This window comes from Penicillium samsonianum, assembly GCF_028829775.1.
Source record: "Penicillium samsonianum strain IBT 33392 chromosome Unknown utg000009l_segment0_segment0, whole genome shotgun sequence".
NCBI classification, from domain to species: domain Eukaryota; kingdom Fungi; phylum Ascomycota; class Eurotiomycetes; order Eurotiales; family Aspergillaceae; genus Penicillium; species Penicillium samsonianum.
The window spans coordinates 726,872-753,083 of NW_026643267.1; the positions used below are offsets into that span (position 1 = coordinate 726,872).

Below are 26,212 nucleotides of genomic sequence, written 5' to 3' on the forward strand. Positions count from 1 at the left end.
TATAGACAGGTGAACCCAGCATGAGATAATAATTTTCTAAAAACTGCCAAATATTGAGATTTCTATATGGTTATATATATGGCCTTGGAGATACAGAAAGATACGAAAAAAGACATGAAAGATGGGAGAAAAGCGCGTAGAAAACGCGTGGGAAGAAGACAACAAATTGATTCCGTTATGTACCCGCTCGGCTTGTTTTCCACGGTTATACCACTACAGCAGTCCTTGAATGGCGGGTATCTTTCTCGAGTAGTGGCAAGGTACTGTCACCTTTCACAGAGGCAGAGGTGCTCAGTTCAAAGGATGCGCCATATCGATACGTGATTTGCGTGCAAAAGGAAGGGTATCTCTCCGAATTTAAACATTTTTTTCACTTGAGGAGGTTATACCACCCACTAGTCTCACCCTAGAGGCAGAGAAGCGAATTGCTAAGTTGTGCCTCAAACATCTCAAGGCAGCTGCACATATCGAGAATCAGTTTTGAGGCCGCGAAGTATCTCGATAGGCGTAACATGATGGAATTTCTCCGCCAAACGAAGTGGAGTCCAGCCTTCATTGGTTCGGGCTTCAACATCCGCCTTAAATTCCAAGAGCGTCTTGATAACTTCAACATGATCAGAACTACCCGCATGATGAAGCAGAGTCCGTTTTTTCTTATCTTGGGCTTCAATATCCGCCCCAAGGGCCTCGAGCGCCTTGATAGCTTCAGGATTGCTATAATTAGCCGCCAGATGAAGAGGAGTTTGGCCATCCTTATCTTGGGCTTCAATATCCGCCCCAAGGGCCTCGAGCGCCTTGATAGCTTCAGGACGGTCATACTTAGCCGCCAGATGAAGAGGAGTCCGGCGGTCCTGATCTCGGGCTTCAATATCCGGCCCAAGGGCCTTGAGCGCCTTGATAGCTTCAGGATTGCTATAATTAGCCGCCAGATGAAGAGGAGTCCGGCGGTCCTGATCTCGGGCTTTAATATCCGCCCCAAGGGCCTCGAGCGCCTTGATAGCTTCAGGACGGTCATACTTAGCCGCCAGATGAAGAGGAGTTTGGCCATCCTTATCTTGGGCTTCAATATCCGCCCCAAGGGCCTCGAGCACCTTGATAGCTTCAGGAAAGTCAGCTAGATGAAGAGGAGTTTGGCCATCCTTATCTCGGGCTTCAATATCCGGCCCAAGGGCCTTGAGCGCCTTGATAGCTTCAGGATTGCTATAATTAGCCGCCAGATGAAGAGGAGTCCGGCGGTCCTGATCTCGGGCTTTAATATCCGCCCCAAGGGCCTCGAGCGCCTTGATAGCTTCAGGACGGTCATACTTAGCCGCCAGATGAAGAGGAGTTTGGCCATCCTTATCTTGGGCTTCAATATCCGCCCCAAGGGCCTCGAGCACCTTGATAGCTTCAGGAAAGTCAGCTAGATGAAGAGGAGTTTGGCCATCCTTATCTCGGGCTTCAATATCCGCCCCAAGGGCCTTGAGCGCCTTGATAGCTTCAGGACGATCATACTTAGCCGCCAGATGAAGAGGAGTCCGGCGGTCCTGATCTCGGGCTTCAATATCCGCCCCAAGGGCCTTGAGCGCCTTGATAGCTTTAGGATTGCTATAATTAGCCGCCAGATGAAGAGGAGTCCGGCGGTCCTGATCTCGGGCTTTAATATCCGCCCCAAGGGCCTCGAGCGCCTTGATAGCTTCAGGACGGTCATACTTAGCCGCCAGATGAAGAGGAGTTTGGCCATCCTTATCTTGGGCTTCAATATCCGCCCCAAGGGCCTCGAGCACCTTGATAGCTTCAGGAAAGTCAGCTAGATGAAGAGGAGTTTGGCCATCCTTATCTCGGGCTTCAATATCCGCCCCAAGGGCCTTGAGCGCCTTGATAGCTTCAGGATTGCTATAATTAGCCGCCAGATGAAGAGGAGTCCGGCGGTCCTGATCTCGGGCTTTAATATCTGCTTTCAGGTCCACGAGCGTCTCGATAACTTCAACATCCCCCAACATAGCTACTAGATGAAGAGGAGTCTGGCAGTCCTCACCTTGAGCTTCAATATCCGCCCCAAGGGCCACGAGCGTCTGAATAGCTTCAAGATGGCTATGATAAGCCGCCAGATGAAGAGGAGTCCGTCGGTCCTCATCTCGGGCGTCAATATCCGCCTTAAAGACCACGAGCGTCTTGATAGCTTCAACGAGGTCAGAACTAGCCGCCTGATGAAGAGGAGTCCTGTCATAATCATCACGAACCTCGAGATCCGCTTTCAGGTCGCAAAGAATCTTAATAGCCATAATTCTATTAGATTCTACTGCGAAATGAAGTAGAGAGGTGCAATGCTTATATTGGCCATTTAACTCCGCACTTGCTTCTATAAGTACCTTCGCAGTCTTTCCGTGGCCCTTGAAAACTGCAAAGGACAAAGCGGTTTCCCCACTGATGTCCTCGAGAGCATGATCAGCTCCATGCTTGGTTAAGACATGCACTAGATCTTCATTGCCGCAAAAGGATGCCATGTGTAGTGCCGTTTGTTGTCTATTATCGGTTGCGTTGACTGCCCAATTTCCCTGCAAAATTTTATCCACGATCCCAGCGAAGCCACTTATGGCCGCGAGGTGAAGGGCGTTCAATCCATCTTGTTTCCGCTTTAAGTCGAGAGTAGAACCTTCTAGCAACATGACCACCAGCTGTTCATTGCCACGAGCTGCTGCGAGGTGAAGTGGTTCCTCGCCACGATCAGTCCTTTGTCTGAGAGACAAACTTTTGACCAGTAGATTGACTACTTCCGGTTTGCCATTCCAAACAGCATGATGTAATGCGGACCATCCGGACGCATCAGTCTTGCTTGGGTTGTTCACCTTCTTGAGGAGAATTTCGACTTTTTCATAGACGCCAGCTCTGGCAGCCTTGATAAGCTCTTCCTCCAGTTTCGTTTGGTCATATTCACCGAGGCCAAAATCCCTTGACACTTTCGGTCGTTTTTCGGGTTGCGTTTTTGATGAACTGATCTTCATGCGCTCAATCATGCTCTGAACCTTCTCTTTCGCATTGGTGTTTTGGGTGCTGTTGTTGTGAATGTTCTCGTTGCGACCAATGTGAACGTTCTTGAACGAAAAAATCTGGCCAACGACTTCGACCTCTGAACTCATCAACGGTGGATGGAAATAAACCGGACCAACATAATCACAATAGCAATCGATAAGGTCCTTATCGCCCCTGACCGATGGTTTGACTAAAAGGCCCCTGCTTATCCCAGCCCCTTTAGGGCTGGACCCAGGCTCAATGAGCACAATATGCCAATCTTTCTCATATCGAGCGAGTTCAACCTTTGCTGCGATCATCGGATGGGCATGACCCAAGATAAACCTTTCATCTTTGATGTGATCGAGAGGCATAATATCCCACTCGCCAAACAAATTCCCATTCTTTTCAATCTGAAGGAACTTTTCTGGAAGTGTAACAGGCAGGTCATAGATGTTTGTAGGACACCAGTTGTATCCATTCGCCATGGTCGCTGAATTATGGAACAGATGCGCATGTGATATTTCCCCAAGTTCCTGTAGAATCTCTTGGTAGATCTTCTGATGTGCAAAGGTTTCTGGCAATTCAATTCCCATCATAAGTCCGGAGATGATTGCCATGTCCCTTGGCCAAGAAGTGTGGCGTGAACCGAGAATCGCGAGGAGATCATTCAATTGTCCAACTTTCTTCCCTCGAAGTCGTTGGAGCATTCGTCTCGCAACTCCATGAAAAGGGGAAGAAGAATCATTGCTCTTTGCTTCCAGTATGTCTTTATCTAGATCCTTCGTGATCGGACCATCGTCATCTCTGAAAATGACTTGGACATTGGGAGACATTATCAACTCCAATGCTGTCCAACCTCGGCTGAACCATGGAGACAGGACAATGTAAAAGCACGCTGAGTCTGCATCGATCCATTTGCAGTCTCTCAGAAAGCAGTCGTGCACTAGTGTAACTGCCGCGGTCTTGTAATTTTGGTGCATGTCTTTCAAAGCTTTTTCACGAAGGTCCTTTGTCATTGGAATGCAGATTGTATCCCACCATATACCCTCACAGTTGAACTTCTGAGCGAATCCGTGAAAGAACTCAAGCAGGCAGTTGTTCACGTGACCTGGGAGTTGGTTTCCGGCGCCAGTACCGTCCGACCATACATGGGAGATCGCCATATAGGGCTTGTTAAGTTTAAGAACTTCTGGGTTTGTTCCAAAATTCCACACAACGAGTCGCTCATTTCGGACAGCTTCCGCGACATCGTCTGGACGGAAAATTCGAGGATCGCAGCGTGCTTCTTCACAAGGTTTCTCGTGCCGCTGCTTCATCAGAGTGAAATTCACTCGAGATTGCTCGCAGAAGTCGAAAGTGCAAAGATCATGGTCTTCCCGGCTCACTTTGAAGGATAGTGTGTCTCGCCGAGGGAGTAATTTTGGGAATTCTTTGGCACCTCCTGGTAAGCTCTTGGCTATCGCCCAAACGCGGTTGCGACAAAAGCCCAGCTTTTCCGTAGCTGCATGTACTGCCTGCACTGTTTCCAAGGGCAACGACATGGCTTAATAGAGCGTATATGAATTGTGATCAATTGGGCCGATAGTGATAGTTTTCGAGAAAAGAAAAAAAATTTAGAAACACCAGTGGTATGTGGAATTTGGAAGCACTGATACAGTGTCAATGATTTGTATCATGGTGGCTCTCTGTTTGAATTTTGCAGACGGGCGGGAATGGCGCACGCCCGTATCTCCAGAGCATCGGGGGCCGATGGATAATTTCCGACTAAGTGCATATGGGCACCTAGGCACCCGCGGGCAGGGGTCTAGTGTTTGAGGGGCTATGGTGCGGACCAATTATTTGAGAGTGGGAATCAAGGGTTCGTGCGGCTGCCACGATTCACGCTTCGCCCGACTAGAAAGGAATTGAGTACTCCGTAATAACAAACCGATTGAATGTAAAAGGGCAACAAAATCTCAAGAGCAACACGCCTAAAAACCAATGTTGAGTTGTCGCGTCCTGCTATTATTATCATGCATAATAATATGCAATGTAGTGATGTTTGCGGCTTGGCGCTGGGCCTTTCCAGTGACGATGCAATCAAACTAGAGGCTGAATTATGAGACCGAATGAGCGCGCGCGTCGCTGCGGCTGAGCCTTGGAGGGGTACTATAGCTCAAACACAGGTGATTCTGCCCTGCCCAGTCATCAGCTTACATTCCCTAAATACCAATGGTTGGGTTAAATGGGACTCAACGCTAAACTATATTAGGCCATCACATGATATCCAGATGTACCCTGTTTTTTAAATGGTAATCCTGTGTTTCCATTTCTCAGTAATCCCCATAGTAATTGGAACATGCCCGCCCCACTGAATTAAATCTCCATTTTTTGAAGCTATTTACATGCATTTATCGGTCTGTCTCTGTCGTCTCGCCCTGGGACGTCTCGTCCGTTCTTCTTCTCTTTGGCCTAGGCGCCCGGCCTGATCTTCTTGGCCCTTCATCCTCTGAAGTATCCCACCCTGCCCCCGATGCCCCCGATGCCCCCGATGCCCCCGATGCCTGAGATGCCTGAGATGCCTGAGATGCCTGAGATGCCTGAGATGCCTGAGATGCCTGCGAGGCCGCCCGTGAGGCCGCCCGTGATGCCTCAAAAGCCTGGTTCCCAGCTATAATCTGCTGTTCGATGATCTCAAATTGAGATGGTGAGCGCTGGGCTGAGCGCTGGGTCTGGGAAATGGTCTGGGAAATGGTCTGTGAAATGGTCTGTGAAATGGTCTGGAAAATGGTCTGGGAAATGGCCTGCCGCGCGGATGAGGCCGGAGGGCGGCCTCGGGTGACGGCCTTAGCCGGGTTCTGCACCTGAGATGCCGGAATAGGCGGATTCCAGGTCGATGCCGGAATAGCTGCTGGAATAGCTGCTGGAAGATGCCAGTGGGGATGGAAATTAGCTACTGAGAGGCCTGGACCCCTCTCAGCGCTTAGTATAGTGTGGATGCATGGAATACCTGTTGTGTGAATAGCTAACCCGCTACATTCTTCACGAATCCGGGGTTTGTTGAGATCTGTATCAGGCATAAAGCGATTATATATGGTGGCGGCCATATATATCGCCTTTTCCGAGATCTGATGCTCAACGGGTCGGAGGAATTTATGAAAGATGCCTTGTTTTCTTGTCTTTTGAAGCTGAATTATATTCTTAATCGCTTGGGCATGCCGTTGAATAGTGATTGCGAATGAATTAGCTACTAAAAGTAGATCAGCATTTGATGCTTGGAGGGCTCGCTTCAATGCTGAATGGGCGCCTTCCACCCGGCATATTGATAGCTCATTTAAATGGAAATAAGCCTTTGTGTGGAACCGGAGAAAGGCCTCGGGGACCTGGTTTATCCATTCATCATGAATATATCGTAGGATATCTCCATAATGTGTGTCATAAAGGTCTCGGAAGCGCTGCCAGCGTTGTTCATGGTCCTCCTTTGTGTGTGCGAGGAAGACTTGGTCTAGCTGGATTTTCATAGTGTCCCACTGTTGATTAACCGCATCTCTATGGTCCTGAGATGTACGGGACCGGGCCGGCTGTTCAGCGGCAATAACCTTGTTAATTCGGGGGCGTAGACGGCCTTGGATGTTTTTGATAATATGCCAATAGCAAATTAGTGTCTTAGTTTCCGGGAAAACCTATTTATTATTAGTATAAATTAAGGGTAAAGAGATAAGGATATACCTTAGAAACTGCATTCCGTAAGGCCTTCTCTTTGTCGGTTATAATTGTCTTCGGGTAAGGGATTTGCTGCTGGTTTAATAGCCCCTTTAGCCACCGAAGCACTTGTTTGTAGGCTAGTTCTTTCTCATTGGCTATAAATGTAAGCCCGATATAGAAACTCTTACCAACCGAAGACTCGCCGATAATATCAAGTAGCGGGAAGTGATATCGGTTGGTTTTGTAGGTGTAGTCCATCTACAAAAAAAAGGGATTGCTCCGGAGTAATTCAATTGAACTACGGTGGATTAAGAATGCCGCGGTTAATCGGTCCTCTCTATCCACATCGTAGTGGATAATCCATTGATTGTTGTCTTGCTTTAGTAGGTTTTGAATCTGCGAATAACCTCCTAATTCTGATTGGCGATGTTCGAACATAAAACGCTTTATCCTTTTAGGATTAAGTGTGAATTCTTCGTTCGTTGCTTCACATTGAATCTTGATTCCTTGTGGTATTAGGGTTGGTGAGGAACCTTCATAAATTCCAGCAATGATTTGGGAGCTAAACCGATCGATCTGCCTTGTTTGGTGGATAGCGAAGGTATGTCCGGGTTGTCGATTATAGTTATAGCCACTTTCAACGACCTAGATATCCCAAAGTCCGTGATTGCTTATAGTATCGGTATCGGGACGTAGGTGGATGGTGGCACGGTATGGGCATTGGGTTGATTGGGTAGTCGATCGGCGTTGGGTGGTTTTTCGGGGATCGTAGACCCTACTTCGGGCGCATCGTAGTTGGATACGATTAGGCTGGGAGCCTCGCTTCGAAACTGCGAAGCCCTGGGGCTGGGCATGCATGTTGATAGCCTCAATAGCCTGCTCAGCTGAGCGATAGAAGGGCTCGCCGAATTCAGAGATAGGCGGTGGGAGAGGCAGGGCATTGAAGATGATAGACATGATGGATATAGAGATTGGATATAGAGGCTGGATTTGGTAGTGGAATTGGTAATGAAACGTAGGTGTAAATGACCATTTAAAAAACAGGGTACATCTGGATATCATGTGATGGCCTAATATAGTTTAGCGTTGAGTCCCATTTAACCCAACCATACCAATAACTCTGCGTATCCACGAGTGCTCTATGCTCTACCCTCTATCTAATTTCAATGAGCACTCAATGAATTGCTGATCCAGAAATTAACATACTCGACTCGACCGTTGCTACCCACAGCCTCGTTGATCTCTAAAATAATGTTTGAAAGTGTGCGGGCCACCATGGATGCCATATTGGCTAGCCATCCGTGGTCAGGAGAATTAGCGGGTATTCTACCTCTCTCTGCGGTCATCGACTTTCTTGACGTTCCGCGCACTCTTCACACATTCCAGCTCACCGGAAATCAACCGCTCTGGTGTTGGTCCATTACACCTTCTGCAAGCCGCTTGCTTCTCTCAAACAGAAAGGCGCAAAATAACTGCTACCTTGATGACTTTGGTGCCAGTCTGAGCCCTCTCTGTCTAGACGGTCGCTATGGGGATTTGTATCACATGGCGAGTCCTGAGACTTTGCGTCTGTACTTAGAAACCCTCAAGTCAAAACAAATACGCAACAATCACAAGAATATGAGCGAGCCGGACAGACGAATTCAAAAACTTGAAGTGATTCACATGCATCGGACTGAACAATCGTCCCGGTCTGGGTTCTCGCTCTATTTCCTTGTAGCCCATGTGATGGGTTGGGTCTTCTTCTTGGGTCTGTTCGCTCTAAGCGTTGCGCTGCATTGCTATATCACGCTCGGTTTTCTAGCCACTATAATACTTAGTGGCGCAGTGGTCTATTTTATCCACGGAAGCGAGCGACGAAATTTTCAACCAAGAGGTGGCAGCGAGTACAATCGAGTTATCATCACGGCAATGCATATGAACGAAACAAACTGGCAAGTCTTCTATGGCGAAAGTAGCGTCCTTAATTCTGTCCTCAACAATCCCCTTCTTTCCACGAAAGGTCCCACTGGCACACCTGGAGTACTTCGGTTTGTATTGCGACTGTGCATTATAAGCCAATGGGGCTTTGCTATTGGTGCTGCAACACTCAAGGGATGGGATTCGTATTTCATCACCTTCTGGATCATGTTCTGCATTTTCTGGCACACATACCCTTTTGCGCCAGAAAAGATCGTGAAGAATTGGATGGAAGGTTACGCAGGGGTGAGAATGGATCGTTATGAAGTTCAACTTGCCTCTCGAAGAGCTATGTTAAATACAATCATAGCTCTGAATCCAGACACATTCAAATTCGACGAAGCAATGGAAAAAGACACGACTGTATTCTGTGATGGCGCCTTCAGATGGATTGATCCAATTCTCAAAGAAAGCGAAGATCGAGCACAATGGGAGGAGTCTACACGCCTGGCCATGATTGAAGCCAGGCCGTCCTCTGGTGATAGGAGTGGTCATTCTTCTGAGATCATTAATGAGGGGCATGAGGAATCTTCTGCCGCAGGGACCTCCATCAAAATCAATAAACAGGCACATTGGTATACCAAAATACTCGAAGGCATCGAAGTGGCGGCGAAGATTCGTGACGAAGCGGGCACCTTTGGGAGACGTTTGATATAGAACAGAGATGCGCCCAAGTAGCGCTTCATTCGAATCTATCAGCGTATTTTATGTAGGGCTCAAGAGAAGTGATTCCCTGCAGACTAGAAAGAATGAGCATCATTTGAGCCGATCTATGTATCCTAGCAGCGCAGCAAGCCTGAGAGATATCAGTACGATGAGCCCAGACCAATTATCCCAGTCATTGGTACAGAGGTGCCCTGGGATAGGCCGCCTACGGCATGCGACAATATATCATATTGTGCTATCTACCTCCTGTAGTGGTAGCACTGTCTCATGAGTTCCCTTGTCGCATTCCTTCTATCATCTCTTTCTTTGAGCCAATCTTTACGTGTGTTGAACACTTGCTCGCAAAATGCTGAGAGCGCTCAGAAAGTCTACGACACATCGATATGGCAGACCTGGATCGTCTTTATCGATAACATGTCGAGGTAAGAAAAGGGGTGTAAAGGCAGCTGCTTTCAGTTTCTGATTATCCAAATAGGTGCATCCATTACATAGGAGGAGCTTTTCGCTTACACCAATGGCCATTTCCTTACCAATGAAGAACACCAGCTAAGCAGAAGATATGTCCGATTCGATGTGGATGAGCTTTGCAATACTACTGCAGCAGTCGGCGGAAATTCCAGTCAGGTCACAGCTATTGACAAAATGGAAGGAGGTTTCAGCAAGGTTTTCTTGATGAAAAAAGAAAATGGATCCGAAGTGATAGCAAAAATTCCATGCCACATTGCTGGCCCGCCTACCTTAACGACAGCTGGTGAAGTCGGCGCTCTCGAATACAGTACGTATATTGGTATAATTCTGCTTCCAATGGCTAATATCCTTTAAAATAGTCAGAAAACACACTAGCATTCCTGTCCCTCGTGTTCTTTCCTAGTCTTCGAACAACTCGAATGCTGTCGGCGCAGAATATATCATCATGGAGAAAGCCGCCAGTGTTCCACTATATCAAGTTTGGGGTGCCATGGCCGAATTTGATCAACTGCAGTTAATCAGAAACCTGACCCAGATCGAGGCTCAACTATCAGCTATTCATTTCCCTGCTTATGGAGGACTGTATCTTCGAACGGATATAGAGCAACCAAACAAGCCCCTTAATGATGATCCATCTTTCTGTATTGGACCTTCTTGTGACCGAGGATATAATCCTGATCCTAGTCTGGATTTTGATAAAGGACCTTGTGAGTCCCTTGCGTACTTTGACAATTTATATACTAAATGTTCATAGGGTATTCAATTTCAACCCTTGGGGTCTCTCTTGCAAAGCGCGAGTTGCTACGAATATCAAAGAACGGCCAGCAAGATCAAGCACTCCAGCAAAATCAAGCAGTCTTTTATAAAGGAGATATCAAAGAACAAACCGAAATCTTACAAGCAACAGAGAGTGTTATGGAACTATTAGACTCGAACGAAATTTTAAACGGGGAAGCTTCCCAGCCTACTCTATGGCATACCGATCTTCATATGGGAAACATTTTCGTCGCCCCTAACGAGTGTTAAAAAATAGTATCCCTTATCGACCTCCAGTCGATCTCCGTTCTCCCTGCATTTCTCCAGGCCCAATGGCCAGTCTTTCTCAAACCCCCGCAGAACTACGATTACGAGATGGGCATATTTGAGGTGAAACTTCGCGATGATTTCGATACCCTAGATGAGGATAGTAAGATGCTTGCAATGCGCGAATGGTCTCAAGTAAAGCTAGCAAAGGCTTATGAGATCTCAACCTTACTTGAGGACAAACCAGCGCATAAGGCCATGAACGTACCCCGTGTCTTCCGAGAGTTATTCCTTCGATGCGGGGAAGTCTCCGAAATTGGCGTTCTCCCGCTTCGTGCGTGCTTGATAGAACTCTTTCAGAATTGGTCGGACCTTGGATTTTCTGGAGAATGCCCTTTATCCTTTACGCAGGAGCAGATCGATAAGCACGAACACCAATTCTCTGAGTATCAAGCTTGGTATAAGATTCAGGCTCTTGCGCAAGAATGCCTTGACACTGACGCGGAAGGATGGGTCGCACCAGGATTGGATGTGAATGAGAAGAGGACGCAGAATGAGGAATTGTTGACTATGTACATTGAAAGCGTTGGTGGGGAGAAATCCGCAGACGAGGCGAGAGCCACATGGCCTTTCCCGATTAAGGCAGGAGTATGATCTGAGAATTCTTTATGCTGGCTTGACAGATATGAATAGAATGCCAGCGTCAATTTTAGGGCGGAAAATAAAATGAGATCAGTTGGCCTACTCACCAACAATGCAATGACGGTTTAGAGCCAGTCCAAATCAGGCTGCTGGTAGTTGTGTCAAAACGGATGACGGCCACAATTCCTCGAGTACTCGAGTATAATGCCTTTTTAAAACATCGTGCACTGCTGGCGCCATCACCGAAATGAGATCGTTCATTTGGTATAGCATTGCAGGCTCCTGGGATCGTGATGGCGTACTCCTAGGAGCTATAGGGCTCCCAGGATATAACCTTGATGCTCCTAGGAAGCGGTCTACCGGCTCCTGGGAGGTATGCTTGTGAAGGTGGATAATCTGATTTCGGACCATCCTGTAAACGCGGCGAAGGAATGCCGATGGTGAAAATTTGACTACTATGATTAAACAAAAAGGATTCAGAAAGGAAATTTACCAGCTGAGCACCAATTCGCCAGTAAAAGAGGAGAGCGTCGGAGACCACTCTCACTGAAGATGGAACCCAATATATATATATGGTCAGAAGAATGTTCATTCGAGCTTCTGGACAAGGGAATATGACTCAATTTGCTTATTTCTCCTGCAATTTTTCACATACCTGCATGAATTCCCCCTGCTATGAATCCCATGCTCGATAGGATTGGGACTGTTGCTAAGCTAGGGCCAGCGAGAAAAATAGCACCAGTAGTGCCAACAACTGTGCAGGTAGCTAGAACAGGGTTTTGAGCACCCCAGCTAGCTGCCTGACAGATTTCAACGATAGAAGTTAGAGCTTTGTGGTACAGACAAGCTGTATACGAACCTGAACCGTCAAATTAGCGGATTTTTCAAGAGCAGGCTTGCCGCAGTTTACGACAATCTCTCCGCCCTTTAACCTTGCTTGCATAATTCTAGTGCCCCCCGAAATAACATCTTCGGGGGAAATGTTTAGAAAAGGCATGAGTAAGGTATAAAATCAAGTTAGAACACTATTCAATGAACGAAGCCGTTATCAGAGAAAGATGAAGTGGAAAAAAACAACAACAGTGAAGTGCCTGCACATGACGCCAGGGATCTCTCTCGGGCCAATGTAACGCCGGGCTGTATGCACTTCGGGCGGTATGGTAGATGAGTCAGCAGTATTAGCGTCCACCTAGGCAGTCAACTTCCACGGGTCCACTACGGGTCCACGCCTACACCTCATATAGTTACTATAAATAAAAATTGGGTCAGATAGACATGCTATCTCAGTGGTGACTAAAAGCCAGTTATTTCCCGTCGTTGCTGACAGTGTGAAACCAAGGCGCTTGCTATTTTTAAACAACATATCCAATAAAAAGAAAGGGATCAGCCCCTTTGCCCCCCCCCCCTTTCGTCGTAGCCACAGACATTACTCTTCATACATCTACCTGGACGGTCGAAGAGTCTGGCCGTAAAAGTCTTGGATTGATGGTGGTGGTTCTCTCCGGATGTATTAACTTAATATACATACTCAAGGAAATATCGGGGAATCAATGCCTCACATGACGTATGCAAATTCCACTCCTTCACAGTCGCCTAACGATAAACGTGTCAGTCACTCATTCCAATACAAGTCATGGATGGGACCTTATTGAGCCTTTATCAGTACACTTTAGCGCCAACAATGTGATTCTGCAAGACGGACTCATCATGCACGCGACCACTCTAATGACTCATGGTGTACGCGACAAGCTCGAGATATTTATACAGCACTGGGATACCATAGTTTTAATCTTATTTCCACTGCTTCGTTCTAAGATCTCAAAATGTTGACAAACCTCTTGCACCTATGCCTCCTGAGCACAGTACGCATCATATTCGTTTGCTCTCATCGCCTTACCCATGTCGAAACTGAACTTCGAGACCTTGTGACTCAACAGTCCGTTATTGAGCGTGTCGGTATGGCAGAAGTCATTAGAGACTTTCGCGATAGCAGCATTGTCACTGTCGAATGGCCAACGCTGGTCGACATAGTATGCAAGCTAGACAGAGCGTCAGAGGAGCTCTTGTTGAGCATATACGTGCTATAGATACAACTCACCTATGATGGTAAGTGGTAAGCTGGATTCGCAATTTCTGTCCCGGTATTAACTTATGAAGGCGATATGAATTGCGGTACATTACATGTGACAGTGCCACCGATGTAGATGGAGTATATCACTGATTGTATTGTTGTTATAGGACCCCATGGTGTTCGCCTTCGGAGCAAATAGGGGAGTGTTATGTGTCGCCTAAATAGGCGGTATATGCGACGGATGCGAGAAGTCGGTCGAGGATGGAAATATTGCTAAAGAAAAAGTAAGGACAATAGTGCTGCCACGAAATAGAGGTAAACTAAGAAGATATCCATTTGGACGAACATATTTAGTTGGAAAAAACAACTTTGGGAGGTGATGACATTTATTTAAAGCATACCGTTTGGAAAGTGGGGCAAAACCACGATTTTAAACCTCAAGCATTCCTCGTGTGTCACAGATAAAAGCCCAGCATTTCCTTAGATCTTTTCAATCCAAAGTTTCAGCGAAAAATGTCTGCCCAGGAGGCTACCAAAGACAAAGCCTCCCATAATCGGTCTCTGTTTTTCCTAGGTCCGGCAACCTTTTGAAGCGGCCTCTAGAGCCTGAATCGACAGTCTAAGGAACAAAACAAGGTGCGCCAAAACTCCAGAAGCAGCGTCCATAGGCTTTTAATGCACTGCCAAGGACAGCTTATAACCCTTGGAGTCGATATCAAAAGAGCTTTAAGATGAACCAGGCAGGACGCGGGTGGGTTGTTTATAACAACACATTCTCCGAGGCTATTATTAAAGAGGTGAAAACCACCAGTAAAGATCTAGCAAGACTGATCACAAGCCCTCACAAAAATATTGTTGAACTTCAGGAGGCTATATATCATAAGGGTGCCATATTTCTGGTCTACGAGATCATGGATATTTCATTGAGTCAAATTTTTAGCTCACCCCTTGGTCGCCTTCAGCTTTTCGAAGTGGCGGCCTTTTCACGGGAGATTTTGACAGGCCTCGAGCATATTCACAAACATCTAAAGATAGCCCATGGAGATATATCCTCGAGCTCTATCCTTCTTTTAGTAACGGGTGCGGTCAAGGTAGGTATGCTATCATGATAAGAAAGGTCAATCAAAAACTAAATGAAATAGGAAATGTCGGAACCTCAATGCTTCAAAATAACGATATTAGGGACTCACAAAGTGACATTGAGTCTGTTGGCAAGATGATCATTGAATGTCTTAAGCCGAGTACATTCTTACGAAAAGTCGGCTCTCTCGTCTCTGATTAGGGATCTAACGCGATGGATTTTATCGAGTCTACCAAATCACAGCCTGCTAGTCAGCTCCTGAAAGTCAGTTTTCAGTCTTCCTTTGGTATTAAGTCGGGTTTAACGACGACCAGCATGATTTTTTACAGCTCTCTCCGGGAGCCACGTGCCTCAAACCATATATTCGGTTCTCTCGAGAGGTAGCTGCCAAGGAAGTAGAAGTTATTTCGGAACGCAAGATTAGTTAGAAAATTCATGTTGTTTCTGTGTTTTATACATCCTAGTTCATTCGTGGGATTATCAACATGAAAAACTCGTATCTGATAATGGTGGTAAATATTAGGAACGGTGTCATCCTTTGATCTTTTGAATCCTAAGATTTTGAAATGAACAAAAATCATGGTGCTTCTTAAGATACCGGTAGTCTGACGGGCGCCTGATTCTGAGGAAATCCTCTAATGTTTCCGAAGAACCGTGATATTTCTTAGGATAGCAACTGTCGTGTTATCTCGCGGTTCGTGAGAGTATCAGAGCTCGTGGAACCGTAGTCTCTCCTATGACAGAGATAGTCAAAGGACCCTCAGGTTCACGGGAAGACCATTGTTTTCAGAAAACGTGGTTTATCCTATGACAAAGTTATTCGGGTGATCCTTTATTTCACAGGAGCTTAGTGCGCGCGGAAAACCGTAGTATTTCCTAGGATCTACCTAGTCTAACGATGTTTAGGCTCACCCGAAGGGTCTTAGATTAAGAGGAAATCCGTGGTTTTTCCTATAATATAGATGTTCAGAAGAACCCTGCCTTCGCATGAAATTAATGTTTTGCGGAGACCGTGGTTTTTCCTACGATGAAGAGAATCGGACGTTTTTTTTAGTTCATAGGATACTATAGGCGCGTAACCACCTAATCTAATTGGTTCATTATTGTGCGGCCTTTAACCACGACTTTGACTAGAAACCACAGCTTTCGCATCTCAAAATGAGATTTCTCCTGTCGTAGGATACCCTAGGCTCTTAGTTATCGCACAGCGCTTTTCGATTAAGTATTGAATGCTAACGTTCTGGCATGGCGACTAAAGATCTAGAGACTGCTCGCAAATTGACCGCCGCCCGCATCGGCTCTTTTAGAATCAGAGAACTAGATCAACTTTTATTTGATGGAATTGACATCTATAGGGCTCGAGCCTTTCGACAGTCGCAAACTGATCGTCTTATTCATCGATTTACGCATAAAGGGGTGTCGCCGACTGGACCCTCTTACCTGGATCCCATGCGAAGTGTCTTACATAGGCGTAAGCCACTTACTTGGTGAAGGCTCACCCATCGGTTACTTCAAGGATTTAGAGCTACCACAGGGTCAGAAGCTACGTTGTTTCCAGGGGCACCACCGGATTGCTGCTACGCTTCAATGGCTTAACCCAGGCGATTACTGGTGGACTTTCGATCTATATGACACTACAAAATTAGACGATGACTGTCGAAAGAGACTACGCGAGTGTAATCAAAGCTCCTAGAGCTTTGCAGATAGAGAGATCTTTCGCAATACTCGCCACTACCAGCAACGGGGAGAGATAGAAGCCGCTAAGGAGTGGCTTGCAAAATGGTCACCTACCAAGTGTCGCGAATTCAACAGAATCTATCATCCTAAGGAGAACAAAGACGCTTTTCTCAATTTAGGACAGAAGCTAGACTTACTTGTTCAGTTCCCAGCGCTATGGAAATCTTGGTTCATAGGGACACACCTCCCTAGCCTTAAATGCCCCGAGGTGAGACATTCCTATAAGGCATCATCGTCAAACTAATGTCAATAGGAGCTTGCAGATTCATTAGAAGAGATATTTAAGGCATGGCAGTCACTAACGTGCCTTAATCCCGTGATCCTAGATCCAACGACCCTCACATTATTAGAAGGCAGATGCCCACGATTGTCTATCGCCGATCGTGAGCATATCGATCAAATATTCCAAGATGGGAGGGCCTTTCAAGATGTTGAAGACCATGCCATACGGTCTCAGCTCCGACAAGCCGCTTTAGGATACCCAAAAATCATACCTTCACTTCGAACGTTTCTCGAAAATACCAAATACCTCAAGGCTATGACTGATGTTATCAAGAGGGTGCTCCCTCTAAAACACAAGGGCACTATTAGGGAGTTAATGTTCAAGTACTACGTCTGTCCTCAAGACTTAAAACATCAACTTCAAATTTCAGAAAACGATTATGTTCAAAAAGCAGGATCAAAGGAATACGGATTCTGGGCAGCCTACAGACAGTTGTTCCTTTTCGCCATGCGCCATTTCTATGGTCTTACAGATTCTCGGCCGCTTGGCGTAGGTCAATCTCGTTTGAAGGCAAGGTTCGACAATTCTGAGCTATGGAAGCGGTTTAAGCTATGTGCGAATAACGTTGGATTTGTCTTTCCAGGATCAAAATCCTCTAAACGCGCTCATCCCACAGGTTCTATTGAATTTGCCGCTATACACGGAATTTTGACTCGACTACGCCCCCCAGAGCTCTTTGTGTATGATGAGGCTAAAGTCAGGGAATGCAGTAACCACATTGCCACCATCCTTAGGGACATGGTTCCACGCAAGATTGACAACCCACCAGCAATCCAAAGTCTGGACTACCAAGACGACTGGTCTTTAGAGCAACGCTATAGGATGACAACCTCAAGCACCTTCCTTTTTGACCAAAGATACCTATTCCTACATAATATTTACTCGGTAGATCAGCCTGCTCGTGCTAGCATGACATCGTTCGCCGTTAAGCGCGACATTTTCAGGTCATTCTTTCCAGATTTCAATGATGGAAATGCTCTAGAGCTACCGATGTCTACTATGCCTGGGCCCGTAAACGGCGGCTTGACTACTAGAAATATTGATGGTGCATTACATGTTGCACCAGTGCTACCAATAGATGTTACGCCAATGGATGTTACGCCAATGGATGTTACGCCAATGGATGATGTGACAATCAATGTCGCGCGAACAGATGACTTGCCAACAAATGTGCCGATGAATCTTGCGCTGATAAACACTGCGCCAGTGGTATATGAGCCCTAGTCTATGCCTCAATCAACTTTGCTTCTTACCAATGATGGGGCTACTCAAAATGAAATAGCCATTACCCGGCAGTCATCGAATATCTGCAGGTGTCAACTCAATATGGCCCCTAAGTCATTCTATGCTTCTTTCCAGCCACTTTCGCGTACTTGTCAGTTTGTTGTCTTCTTCTTTCCATCGGCTGGTATCGTTGATTTTGTCCGTCACTACACAGACGACGTGCTCGCCAACATGCATCAGGACGATCAATGGTTTGCCGAAGCCCGCGAAGATAAACAAAAGCTTCAAACGATTTCCATAAAGCAGGTATCAGATAGGTGCAGCCAGGGCCCTTGTCTGATAGTTAGTGGGAAAGGCTATTTTAATAGCACGTTACAGCTAGGTTCTGTTAAGAAGCTTGTTATTCCGATATACAACGAAAACACAAATTTATGGGTACTGCCAGATCAATGAGTCGCTTAAAGCCAATCAAGAAATATACATTTAGGTAATTATCACCTCCTAGTAGCATCTTATGCAAATCGATGCAGACAGGGTTCCCTATGTTTCAGTCATTTGAAATTTGATCACTATGTCTTACTTATAATTGCGATCGAAGTTTAAGAAACCGAATGACTACATGTATCAAAGGACCAAGGCGGACTGTTTAAAGCAAAAGAGAAACCTTATGGCTTTTTTCTATATTTTAAGATGATGATTTCCGTTGGTTAATCTATAGGTGACGCTCTAGAACTTCCGCAACAGTCAAAAACTAGCGTTATCAAGTAGCTACGCGCTTAAAGCAGGATGGAAAAATTTCTGGTTAGTACATAAATTTGCACTAGAAGCGTTCAATAAACTTGAAAATGACACTGATTTTGTTGCAGCTAGAAAATGGAATGATTCAGAATGTATGCCTCAAGCTCTGTCAAACGCAATAAGATTGAAAAACAGGAAAACGTCATTCACGAGATATATCTTTATTGTCTAGGCTATGGCCGAGGGTCTATTCGTGATACGCGGGTGGAAAGGAGATGTGCACATCGACCTGTTGATATTTAGTGTGAGCGAGATTAATAAGGGAGGGAACGTACATCTATGAGTGTTTCAGGAGGAAATTAAGCCTCGATCACACGAAGCGAGCCGGATTTTTGATAAACCAATGTAACATGTACTGCTGTGAGCAGGCCGAGCTTTCGAGCAGCACGCAATAGAAGGCCAAACATAACGACTCAACCGGACAGCTTATAATCTAAGGTGAAAGACGAGCTAGAAATTGGAAATATAAATACACTTATTTACCATAAGCGTCTAGGAAAAGCCACGATTTTGGTCCCCAAACGATCCTAAGCCGTGATCGCTGAGTGTGAAAATTCAGATAGCGTACAAGTAGAGTGATCAAAAGATAAAAAGAAAATGGATTCAATAGAACCGTAAGAATGAAATCAAACAAGCTATGATAAAAAGTAAGACCGTGATCTTCCCCTAAAACCGTGGCCTTCAAAACCGTGGCCTTCAAAACGCCTACGAAAGTTACAGTTCATAAAGCGTGGAGCTTTCGGCCATCAAATATTCTAGCTTTTAACTTCTAATTTATTCCACCGCCACTCATTCTTGGCTTCGTTAACGCGCAATGTCTTATATATGGGTTCTTGCTGGTACGCTGCCTCCTGGCCAATGGGTTTTATTGCCCTCTGTTCCTCCGGCAGCTAGTCTGCTTCCTCCTAGGAATGGTCTGCTTCCCCCTGGAAATGGTGTTCTCCCTCCTGGGAATGGCCTGCTCCCTCCTGGGAATGGTAGTACGTTTGCACCTAGCCCTCGATCTAGGGCTCATTATCCACATCTATCCCTAGCTCCTGGATCACGGTTAGAAGAAAAGGTCTCTTCTCAGCCACCTACCGCTATTTCAGCCACTAAGACCGGTGAGTTATCTAGATAATTCCTCAGTGAGCCCTATGCATTCTCTAGTGTATCTACTTAATCGACTAGTCACCAACACTTCGCTAGCGCTTCAAGGGTTCTCGCTTCCAGCGGAAAAGATTAGTGTGAGTCATAGAGCTAACCTTAGGATATATAATGAAGCTGACTATCTACAGACTTTGAAATCAAAACTGCGATATGATTACCATAGATCGGCATATCGCCAAGCGACGGAATATTTGCGTACAATTTATTTTGGATGTTAGGAAGGTTCAATCTGTATACCAGAGACCATCCCCCGAGTTTCAGACGCGGAGCGCAGAAACGCTATGAACAAGGTTGATGAAATTAATGGTCGTCTAATGGACCGAAACATTTCTGGAGAGCGAGATGTTGGGCTAGGCCTTGTTCATTGCCAAGAACTCATTGATAAGTGGAAGATGATTATTACTACTCTAGATCCACGACTCCAGGCAAAGGGGGATGAGCAGACGAGAGAATGCATGACTGCGCTTTCTGATGTATGCAATGAACGTCAATATCCAAGAGGGTGGACCAGACTGCCCCCTAGCGATGAGGAATTGTAGTCTAGTACTATCAATACGATCCTGACTTTGAAAGCGTTAGCTATTTTAAATAGATTTGTTCGTGTCTTATACAAAAGTAAAGATTTCTGATCAATAATTTAGGTATGATGGCCCAATGACTTGATGTAAATCACGACGGCCACTATCGTGCATTCGTGATATAGTAAACCTACAGAGAAAAGCATCCCTTGTCTATGAAATTAAAATCGATGCCACATTTCTAGCATACTAGATCAAAACAATGGGGCAGATATGCCATGAAGAGCCAAATTTGATTTTCTATAAATTAATTTTATGGATGTCTGCAAGGTGCCATTTGTATTGTGAAAGTGTGGGGAGAACTTGAAGACAATGAGGCCAATCACACTTTCGACCAGGCTTTTGAAAAAAGAATGGCAGGCGATGAGTCCTAAAATGAACCTGAAGTACATCCTTTCGTGAGTACTTATATCGCCTAGCGGTGGGATCTAAGCGAGTACCCCCTAGACACACAGGACATTCCAGTCCAGATGAGCTTTCTATTGGGACCACTGCTTGTCTTGATGCTCCCTTCTGTCTATCTTTGAACACAATCCGCTTTTTTAAGGCCTGAGGTATATGGAGGCTGTTCAGTTTCAGTCGTAGCTTAAGAGATCGAATGCGGTCTTCAATCAATTCAGCATCATCGATAGTATCGACATCCCTGTTCTTGAATTCAAGCTTAGTAAGGGCTATTCTCTCCGGCTGGATATGGCTGACGTCTGGAGTGAAAGTGAGCGGAGTCCCTTGCTGGTTTTGCTCGATGATCCGGTTTCCAATACTATCAAAGAATTCCTTCCGGGCTGTCTTCTGAGCACGGCGTTCTAACATCTTTCGTCTCGTTCTAATCTTCTTTTGTAGTTGCTTCATTTCGCTGAATCGTGGGTCGGAAGCTCCTTCCGCTTTCTTTAACTTATGAAATTCTGATATAAGTTCGTCTCTAGTCGACTTAAGTGCCTTTTTCAAGTCATAGAGCTCGGCTTCCGTTTCGATGGCCTCTTTTTGCTTAGTGTTCAGTTTTTGTGGCGCTGATACATCTCGTGTCAGATTTCTATAGCATACTAGATTCAATAAAGAATCCCTCGTCGGAGTTTGCATAAAAATGGATTGAGTGTCATTGAACACAGACATGTAATTCGAAAAAGTTGCACTTTTTCGATGACCTATGATTATATTACGTGAGTGTTCGTTAAGGTTCCCTAAAGTCATTAGTATGAAAATCATTCGTTCAAATTCTCCTAGCTATACTTAAGTTTTCAGCTGCGCCTTTGCGGTACTTATAGAGCGATCCCTTATCTAAAAATCCAGCCTTTGTGCTAGCTTTTCTTTCATACTCCTACGCCTACTTATATAAAAAGCCGACGGTGTAGTGAGTGACCCAAGTCCCGTCTTCTACCTTTATAGCGCGCCTGAAAATAGGGATATTTTTCACGCTATCCTTGAAATGGATAGGAGTGCTGTGGCGATGTTCTAGAACTTTTGTAAAGCGCCAAATATCTCGAGGGCATTTTATATATAGGCTTGCAAATGTATCGTTAAGAAAGGCATATATAAGTATATCCTGAATAACACAGAGTCCCAGATTATCATTTCTTTCGGTATAAGTGAATGTAGGCCTAGAGATAGTCAGGTTTACCTATAAATAATAGTATAGGACTAAGACTCACGGATTCCCTTGGTTTCTCTTTCCCTTATTAAGCCTATGCCTCGCCCTCATAAGAAGAACTTAGGTATCAGAATACTCGGGGTGTTTTACCATATATAGGTCAATATCTTTCCACTTTAGCGTATCGTTTTCTTTCTCGTAATAGGAAGATAGTATAAGGGTCCTAGGTCGAGCTGAAGTTAATACCATTATTTTCCGTAGGGTGTTCAATTAGAAAAGAACCCGGGCCGTAGGAAAGGCTATATCGCAAGCGGCCACCAAATAATGCGTGATAACGAATACCTCGTTAATGCTAAATAGCGGCTATTCCTTAGCAGTCTTGTCAAGGTCGTATTCTATAGCCATTGATTTTACTAGCTTCTTAAGTCAATTAAGGACTAGTGCTAAAAACGTAGAAATCATACCGAAGTAATATCCCTCCCAAATTATAGAGGAAGGTCAAGACCCCTTTCCTCCATCCAGTACATTCTGAAAAAATGCGCCATTGTCAAGAAACTAGACCTATATTTGAGGTTATGCTCATCCAAATACCACTCAAAGAAGCCTTGGACGATCCTCAACGTGATATTTTCAAGCCAATATTTATAGTCTTTGTTGTCAAGTTCTTGTACCCATCTAAGTACTTTTCGTTTAGTCAAAGCATATAGAGTAAATGGGTAATGGTATAATACTTCTGAAAATTAAGATGAATTCCTCTTATCCGCTCCTTTGTCGATCCAACTTTGTCGGTCGTGACCTTTGGATCCGGTTGGCGAACAAACGCATTCCAGTCTCTGACCCGCTTGGTAGGCTTAGGAGGAGGCATTTCGATCATGGTAGGCTTGAAGAGGGAAATCTTGAAGGGGGGAGTGTATGGTATTTAACCACTGTCAGCCAAAATAATGATAATGAATTTGTAGTGAACATCTAATCAATGGCCGCCCATGATAAAGCCGCCGGGCTATTACTATGCAGGAAGGGTGGGGACAATCACACGCTAAACCCAGCTGGCCATATGACACTAGTCCTAGTTAAATCTATAAAACCGCCTATACGGAAACACCACGATTATTACTCTCAAAACCACGCACAACCATAGTCTTTCCGTTGTCCCCCTGGATTACACCATATCGGATGACTTGATGAAGGCTGTTTTCGATTTGGTTTTATCAATTCAGGTTAGCGCTCTTTGTCCTTATGCGTCCCCGTGCGTGGTTCTATATAGTCCCTCCTATCGCCTCTCCAACTTCCCGCTAGACTTCTGTAAAGACTAACTTTAGGCCTAAGGTCCGGGCTTGAAACCCGACCCGTAACGAGCTACCAAACCACCTTTCTTGGAGGTTATGAGGTTCTCGGTCACCGACGCGCTCAAATGTAGTATTGGAGGTCATGATGTCCGCTTGTCGCTTGCGAAGAGCCTCATGCGAGGTTTTGGCCCAATTAACCTTACCGCGCCACTCACGGTAGGATATGTGCTCGTTGCGGACCGAAGTAGTAGAGCGCTTCTTCCGGCGAGTGGCAGGAGTATCTGTAACGTCTTCCGAATAATCAAGCAGGTTGGTGTAATCCACACGCATGTTGATAGCACCTGAGTGACGTTTGATTGCCTGAAAGTTGTAGTCAATTTTGATCTTGTAGACAGGATTCTCATTTTCTTCCGCAATCCGCTTGACCAAATGATGCCGAGGAAGGTCGTATGAGCTATGGGCTGGCTGTATTGAAACGAGACGAGCAAATGGGCCTTCACCAACGTGCTCTGGCAGACAGATTATCGTGTCTTCAGCACCGTCGAAGAATAAATTGTCGCATTTCAACGAGACAGTGGGCAGTTTGCAAAAGATATGATGTGTTTCCTCGACATGATCGAAATTGGTATCCAAGCGGGTGCGGTGAGTGGTGAACAAGGAGCGTTTGGTTTTGGGAACTTCCTCGCTCCGACGAGCGAATTCATATGTCGAGGCAAATGAACTGTCAATAGAGCCTGCAGTACCATCGAGCATCACAAATCCATATGGATCATCCCCATCATCGTCGCCGGGAGAGCTCTGCTTATTGTTGTTGCCGTAGTTGTCGACGTAAGCCCATTCCACGTCGTCCCCGGTGTCTTCGTAGTAGTTATCCCAGAGATACTTGGGGTCAACCGGCCATTTCTCACTGTTTGCCTAAGGTGGGTCGCAGCAGTATGGCCAATTGGGATTTTCCCCAGCAGGAGGGGTGTAAGCAGTACAATCATCGTCCAATTGCAAGCCACCGCCGTAATATGGCTCGCTAGGATCAAGAGCGGTGGTATACTGCACTTTGGTGGAGTCACAGGCAGACGGATAGCAGAGATATTCCGATGTATGAGGTAGCGTCTCGAATGGCCAAGAGCAATTAGACGGCACATCATCATCACTTGGACAACAGTATGCCTGAGCGTAGAGAATCTCTAGATCGTCATCATCGTCCGAGGAGCATAAGCTGCCATCTCCATCGTCAAATCGGGTGGTCATATAGGTGCTACCACGGGGGCAACTCGGCTTGTCCTGAGTGGATGCAAGCTTCTGGCATGAAGTCCACTTGCATTGATTGATTGCCTCGGCGCCATCGCAGCACAAGGCGCGGTCTCCTTGGTAACATGGTTCCTCACCCGAGGCGTCAACGTATGAATCGACGTTAAGCTGGAACTGATCGCTTCCGCACTTGCCACTGCAGCCAACTTCACTGCGTACCGGGGCGCCGGTCCATTCGCAATTCTTCGGCATGGCATCTGTGGGACAGCAAATATGACGGTAGAATCTGCTATCACAAGTGTCGGTGATGTAGTATCCGAGCCTTTGTTGAGGGGCGTGTGCAGTGGCAACGGAGGAGAAACCATTGGGACACACATAATCCGGGTCGTTCTTATGGGAGCTTGAACCATCGGTACAGAATTGAGTGACATAGCAGTTTTGCCCGGTGTATGCGGCTAGTTGACTCGTCAACTCCTTCTTTTGGCTGGTCGAGAGATCACCTCCCGCCATAAGTGAGCCAGACAGCGCATCCTCGCCCAGGAGCACTCCCAGAGCCCTGTGCATTCCATCATCCTGATCGAGAGCCCATATCATGACACTAGAAATGCACTTTCCTGTCAGGTATCTCATTTTGTCCTGCCAAGGCTGCGCATCATCGTAGGAGATCCATTGATTGCCGTTGTAAACACTATACTTGATCGTTGAAACTGGGTCATAGTAAGTTTGGACGTCACTGGAGCTGTTGCTGGACTCAATCTCTGAAACCTTTCGTAAGTATTGTGAACAAAAGAGATGAAGCAGATGGGTAAATTCACCTGAATAATACAGAATGCCAGCAGCTTGTGAGCATGGTCCAGCACCTCCAACTTCAGAAAATTCGCAGTCCGCTGTATGGCAGTCTTTGTCGACCATCGTAAAGCTTCGACCGTAGAATCCCATTCCCATAACCACTTTCTTTGGATCAATGTTGTTACGCCACAACAAGTCCATCCCTACATCGATCTCCGTAAGGTTGGTATGGCCTCGCAGATAGGACCCTGTATACTTGTTATCCTGGTCCCACATGCCGTGCAGATCCTAGCTCATCATGTTGAAGAACGAGATGTACTTTTGCATCGATTCGAGGCTGAAACTTTGCATGTACCAGTAGCTGGATGGAAGAGTGCAGGTGATCTCCCAGCCGGGATTCACAGCATCGAAAGCCTCTCTCATTTCAGCGAGCAATACAACGAAGTTGTCCGTATCGTCAGCAGTGCCACCGCGATCTGTTGCTGCTGGATATTCCCAGTTTGTGAGATCGCCCCACGTTAGAACACTAAACACAGAGAAAAAAGCAATTGCAGTGGGAAGCTGACCTATTTCAACACCGTCCAGACCATACTTTTGCAAGTACGACATGAGAGAGCTAATGAAAGTTTGCCGATTCACATATGAACCTCCCATTGTTGAGAAATAAGTTGACGAAGGTGGATCGTTAAAATTCCAGCCCCCAATGGCGACGTTGACTCTCAACCCAGCATAGGTTGTTTTGAGCCGAGTCACTCGGGTCACAATGTCACCGTACTCATCAATCATTTTCCAATCATCTCCAAATTGGAGAAATGCCAAGTTGATGTGAGTAAGAGCACCGACAGCGATACTCTCCGGTTGCAGAGTGCCACATGGTCGGCTAAATTGAAACAGCTCGTAATAGGCAACCACTCTCTCAAGTGAGCTGCTATTGCTAGAGCTCGTACATG

The 26,212-nt window shown here is 45.9% G+C and overlaps 12 protein-coding genes across 12 annotated transcripts; 5 read left to right on the top strand and 7 right to left on the bottom strand.

The window, feature by feature from the left end:
• Positions 1-449: 449 nt before the first annotated feature.
• On the bottom strand, positions 450-4,535 carry N7471_013347 (uncharacterized protein; the record flags this gene model as incomplete). Its single annotated transcript, XM_057286066.1, has 1 exon — positions 450-4,535. The coding sequence occupies one exon, from the start codon at positions 4,533-4,535 to the stop codon at positions 450-452; it is 4,086 nt and encodes a 1,361-aa protein (XP_057129391.1).
• An 849-nt stretch (positions 4,536-5,384) lies between these two features.
• N7471_013348 (transposase) lies at positions 5,385-6,936 on the bottom strand (the record flags this gene model as incomplete). Its single annotated transcript, XM_057286067.1, has 2 exons — positions 5,385-6,656; positions 6,703-6,936. 2 exons carry the CDS (start codon positions 6,934-6,936, stop codon positions 5,385-5,387), a joined length of 1,506 nt encoding a protein of 501 aa, XP_057129392.1.
• Positions 6,937-7,323: 387 nt separating this feature from the next.
• On the bottom strand, positions 7,324-7,635 carry N7471_013349 (uncharacterized protein; the record flags this gene model as incomplete). The annotated part of the gene is made up of 1 exon (XM_057286068.1): positions 7,324-7,635. One exon carries the CDS (start codon positions 7,633-7,635, stop codon positions 7,324-7,326), a length of 312 nt encoding a protein of 103 aa, XP_057129393.1.
• Positions 7,636-7,953: 318 nt separating this feature from the next.
• Positions 7,954-9,294, top strand: N7471_013350 (peptidase family m3; the record flags this gene model as incomplete). Its single annotated transcript, XM_057286069.1, has 1 exon — positions 7,954-9,294. One exon carries the CDS (start codon positions 7,954-7,956, stop codon positions 9,292-9,294), a length of 1,341 nt encoding a protein of 446 aa, XP_057129394.1.
• A 355-nt stretch (positions 9,295-9,649) lies between these two features.
• On the top strand, positions 9,650-11,448 carry N7471_013351 (uncharacterized protein; the record flags this gene model as incomplete). Its single annotated transcript, XM_057286070.1, is given in 6 exon segments — positions 9,650-9,739; positions 9,796-10,078; positions 10,131-10,162; positions 10,175-10,478; positions 10,526-10,792; positions 10,805-11,448. The coding sequence occupies 6 exon segments, from the start codon at positions 9,650-9,652 to the stop codon at positions 11,446-11,448; spliced, it is 1,620 nt and encodes a 539-aa protein (XP_057129395.1).
• A 1,811-nt stretch (positions 11,449-13,259) lies between these two features.
• On the top strand, positions 13,260-13,523 carry N7471_013352 (uncharacterized protein; the record flags this gene model as incomplete). Its single annotated transcript, XM_057286071.1, has 1 exon — positions 13,260-13,523. The coding sequence occupies one exon, from the start codon at positions 13,260-13,262 to the stop codon at positions 13,521-13,523; it is 264 nt and encodes an 87-aa protein (XP_057129396.1).
• Positions 13,524-16,863: 3,340 nt separating this feature from the next.
• On the top strand, positions 16,864-17,832 carry N7471_013353 (uncharacterized protein; the record flags this gene model as incomplete). Its single annotated transcript, XM_057286072.1, has 1 exon — positions 16,864-17,832. The coding sequence occupies one exon, from the start codon at positions 16,864-16,866 to the stop codon at positions 17,830-17,832; it is 969 nt and encodes a 322-aa protein (XP_057129397.1).
• Positions 17,833-19,444: 1,612 nt separating this feature from the next.
• On the top strand, positions 19,445-20,318 carry N7471_013354 (uncharacterized protein; the record flags this gene model as incomplete). Its single annotated transcript, XM_057286073.1, has 4 exons — positions 19,445-19,610; positions 19,665-19,733; positions 19,780-19,856; positions 19,998-20,318. 4 exons carry the CDS (start codon positions 19,445-19,447, stop codon positions 20,316-20,318), a joined length of 633 nt encoding a protein of 210 aa, XP_057129398.1.
• A 279-nt stretch (positions 20,319-20,597) lies between these two features.
• On the bottom strand, positions 20,598-22,191 carry N7471_013355 (uncharacterized protein; the record flags this gene model as incomplete). Its single annotated transcript, XM_057286074.1, has 4 exons — positions 20,598-21,535; positions 21,585-21,661; positions 21,683-21,972; positions 22,093-22,191. The coding sequence occupies 4 exons, from the start codon at positions 22,189-22,191 to the stop codon at positions 20,598-20,600; spliced, it is 1,404 nt and encodes a 467-aa protein (XP_057129399.1).
• Positions 22,192-22,427: 236 nt separating this feature from the next.
• N7471_013356 (uncharacterized protein) lies at positions 22,428-22,816 on the bottom strand (the record flags this gene model as incomplete). The annotated part of the gene is made up of 2 exons (XM_057286075.1): positions 22,428-22,617; positions 22,674-22,816. 2 exons carry the CDS (start codon positions 22,814-22,816, stop codon positions 22,428-22,430), a joined length of 333 nt encoding a protein of 110 aa, XP_057129400.1.
• A 418-nt stretch (positions 22,817-23,234) lies between these two features.
• On the bottom strand, positions 23,235-25,538 carry N7471_013357 (glycoside hydrolase family 18 protein; the record flags this gene model as incomplete). Its single annotated transcript, XM_057286076.1, has 2 exons — positions 23,235-24,085; positions 24,209-25,538. The coding sequence occupies 2 exons, from the start codon at positions 25,536-25,538 to the stop codon at positions 23,235-23,237; spliced, it is 2,181 nt and encodes a 726-aa protein (XP_057129401.1).
• A 12-nt stretch (positions 25,539-25,550) lies between these two features.
• Positions 25,551-26,048, bottom strand: N7471_013358 (uncharacterized protein; the record flags this gene model as incomplete). Its single annotated transcript, XM_057286077.1, has 1 exon — positions 25,551-26,048. The coding sequence occupies one exon, from the start codon at positions 26,046-26,048 to the stop codon at positions 25,551-25,553; it is 498 nt and encodes a 165-aa protein (XP_057129402.1).
• Positions 26,049-26,212: the final 164 nt, after the last annotated feature.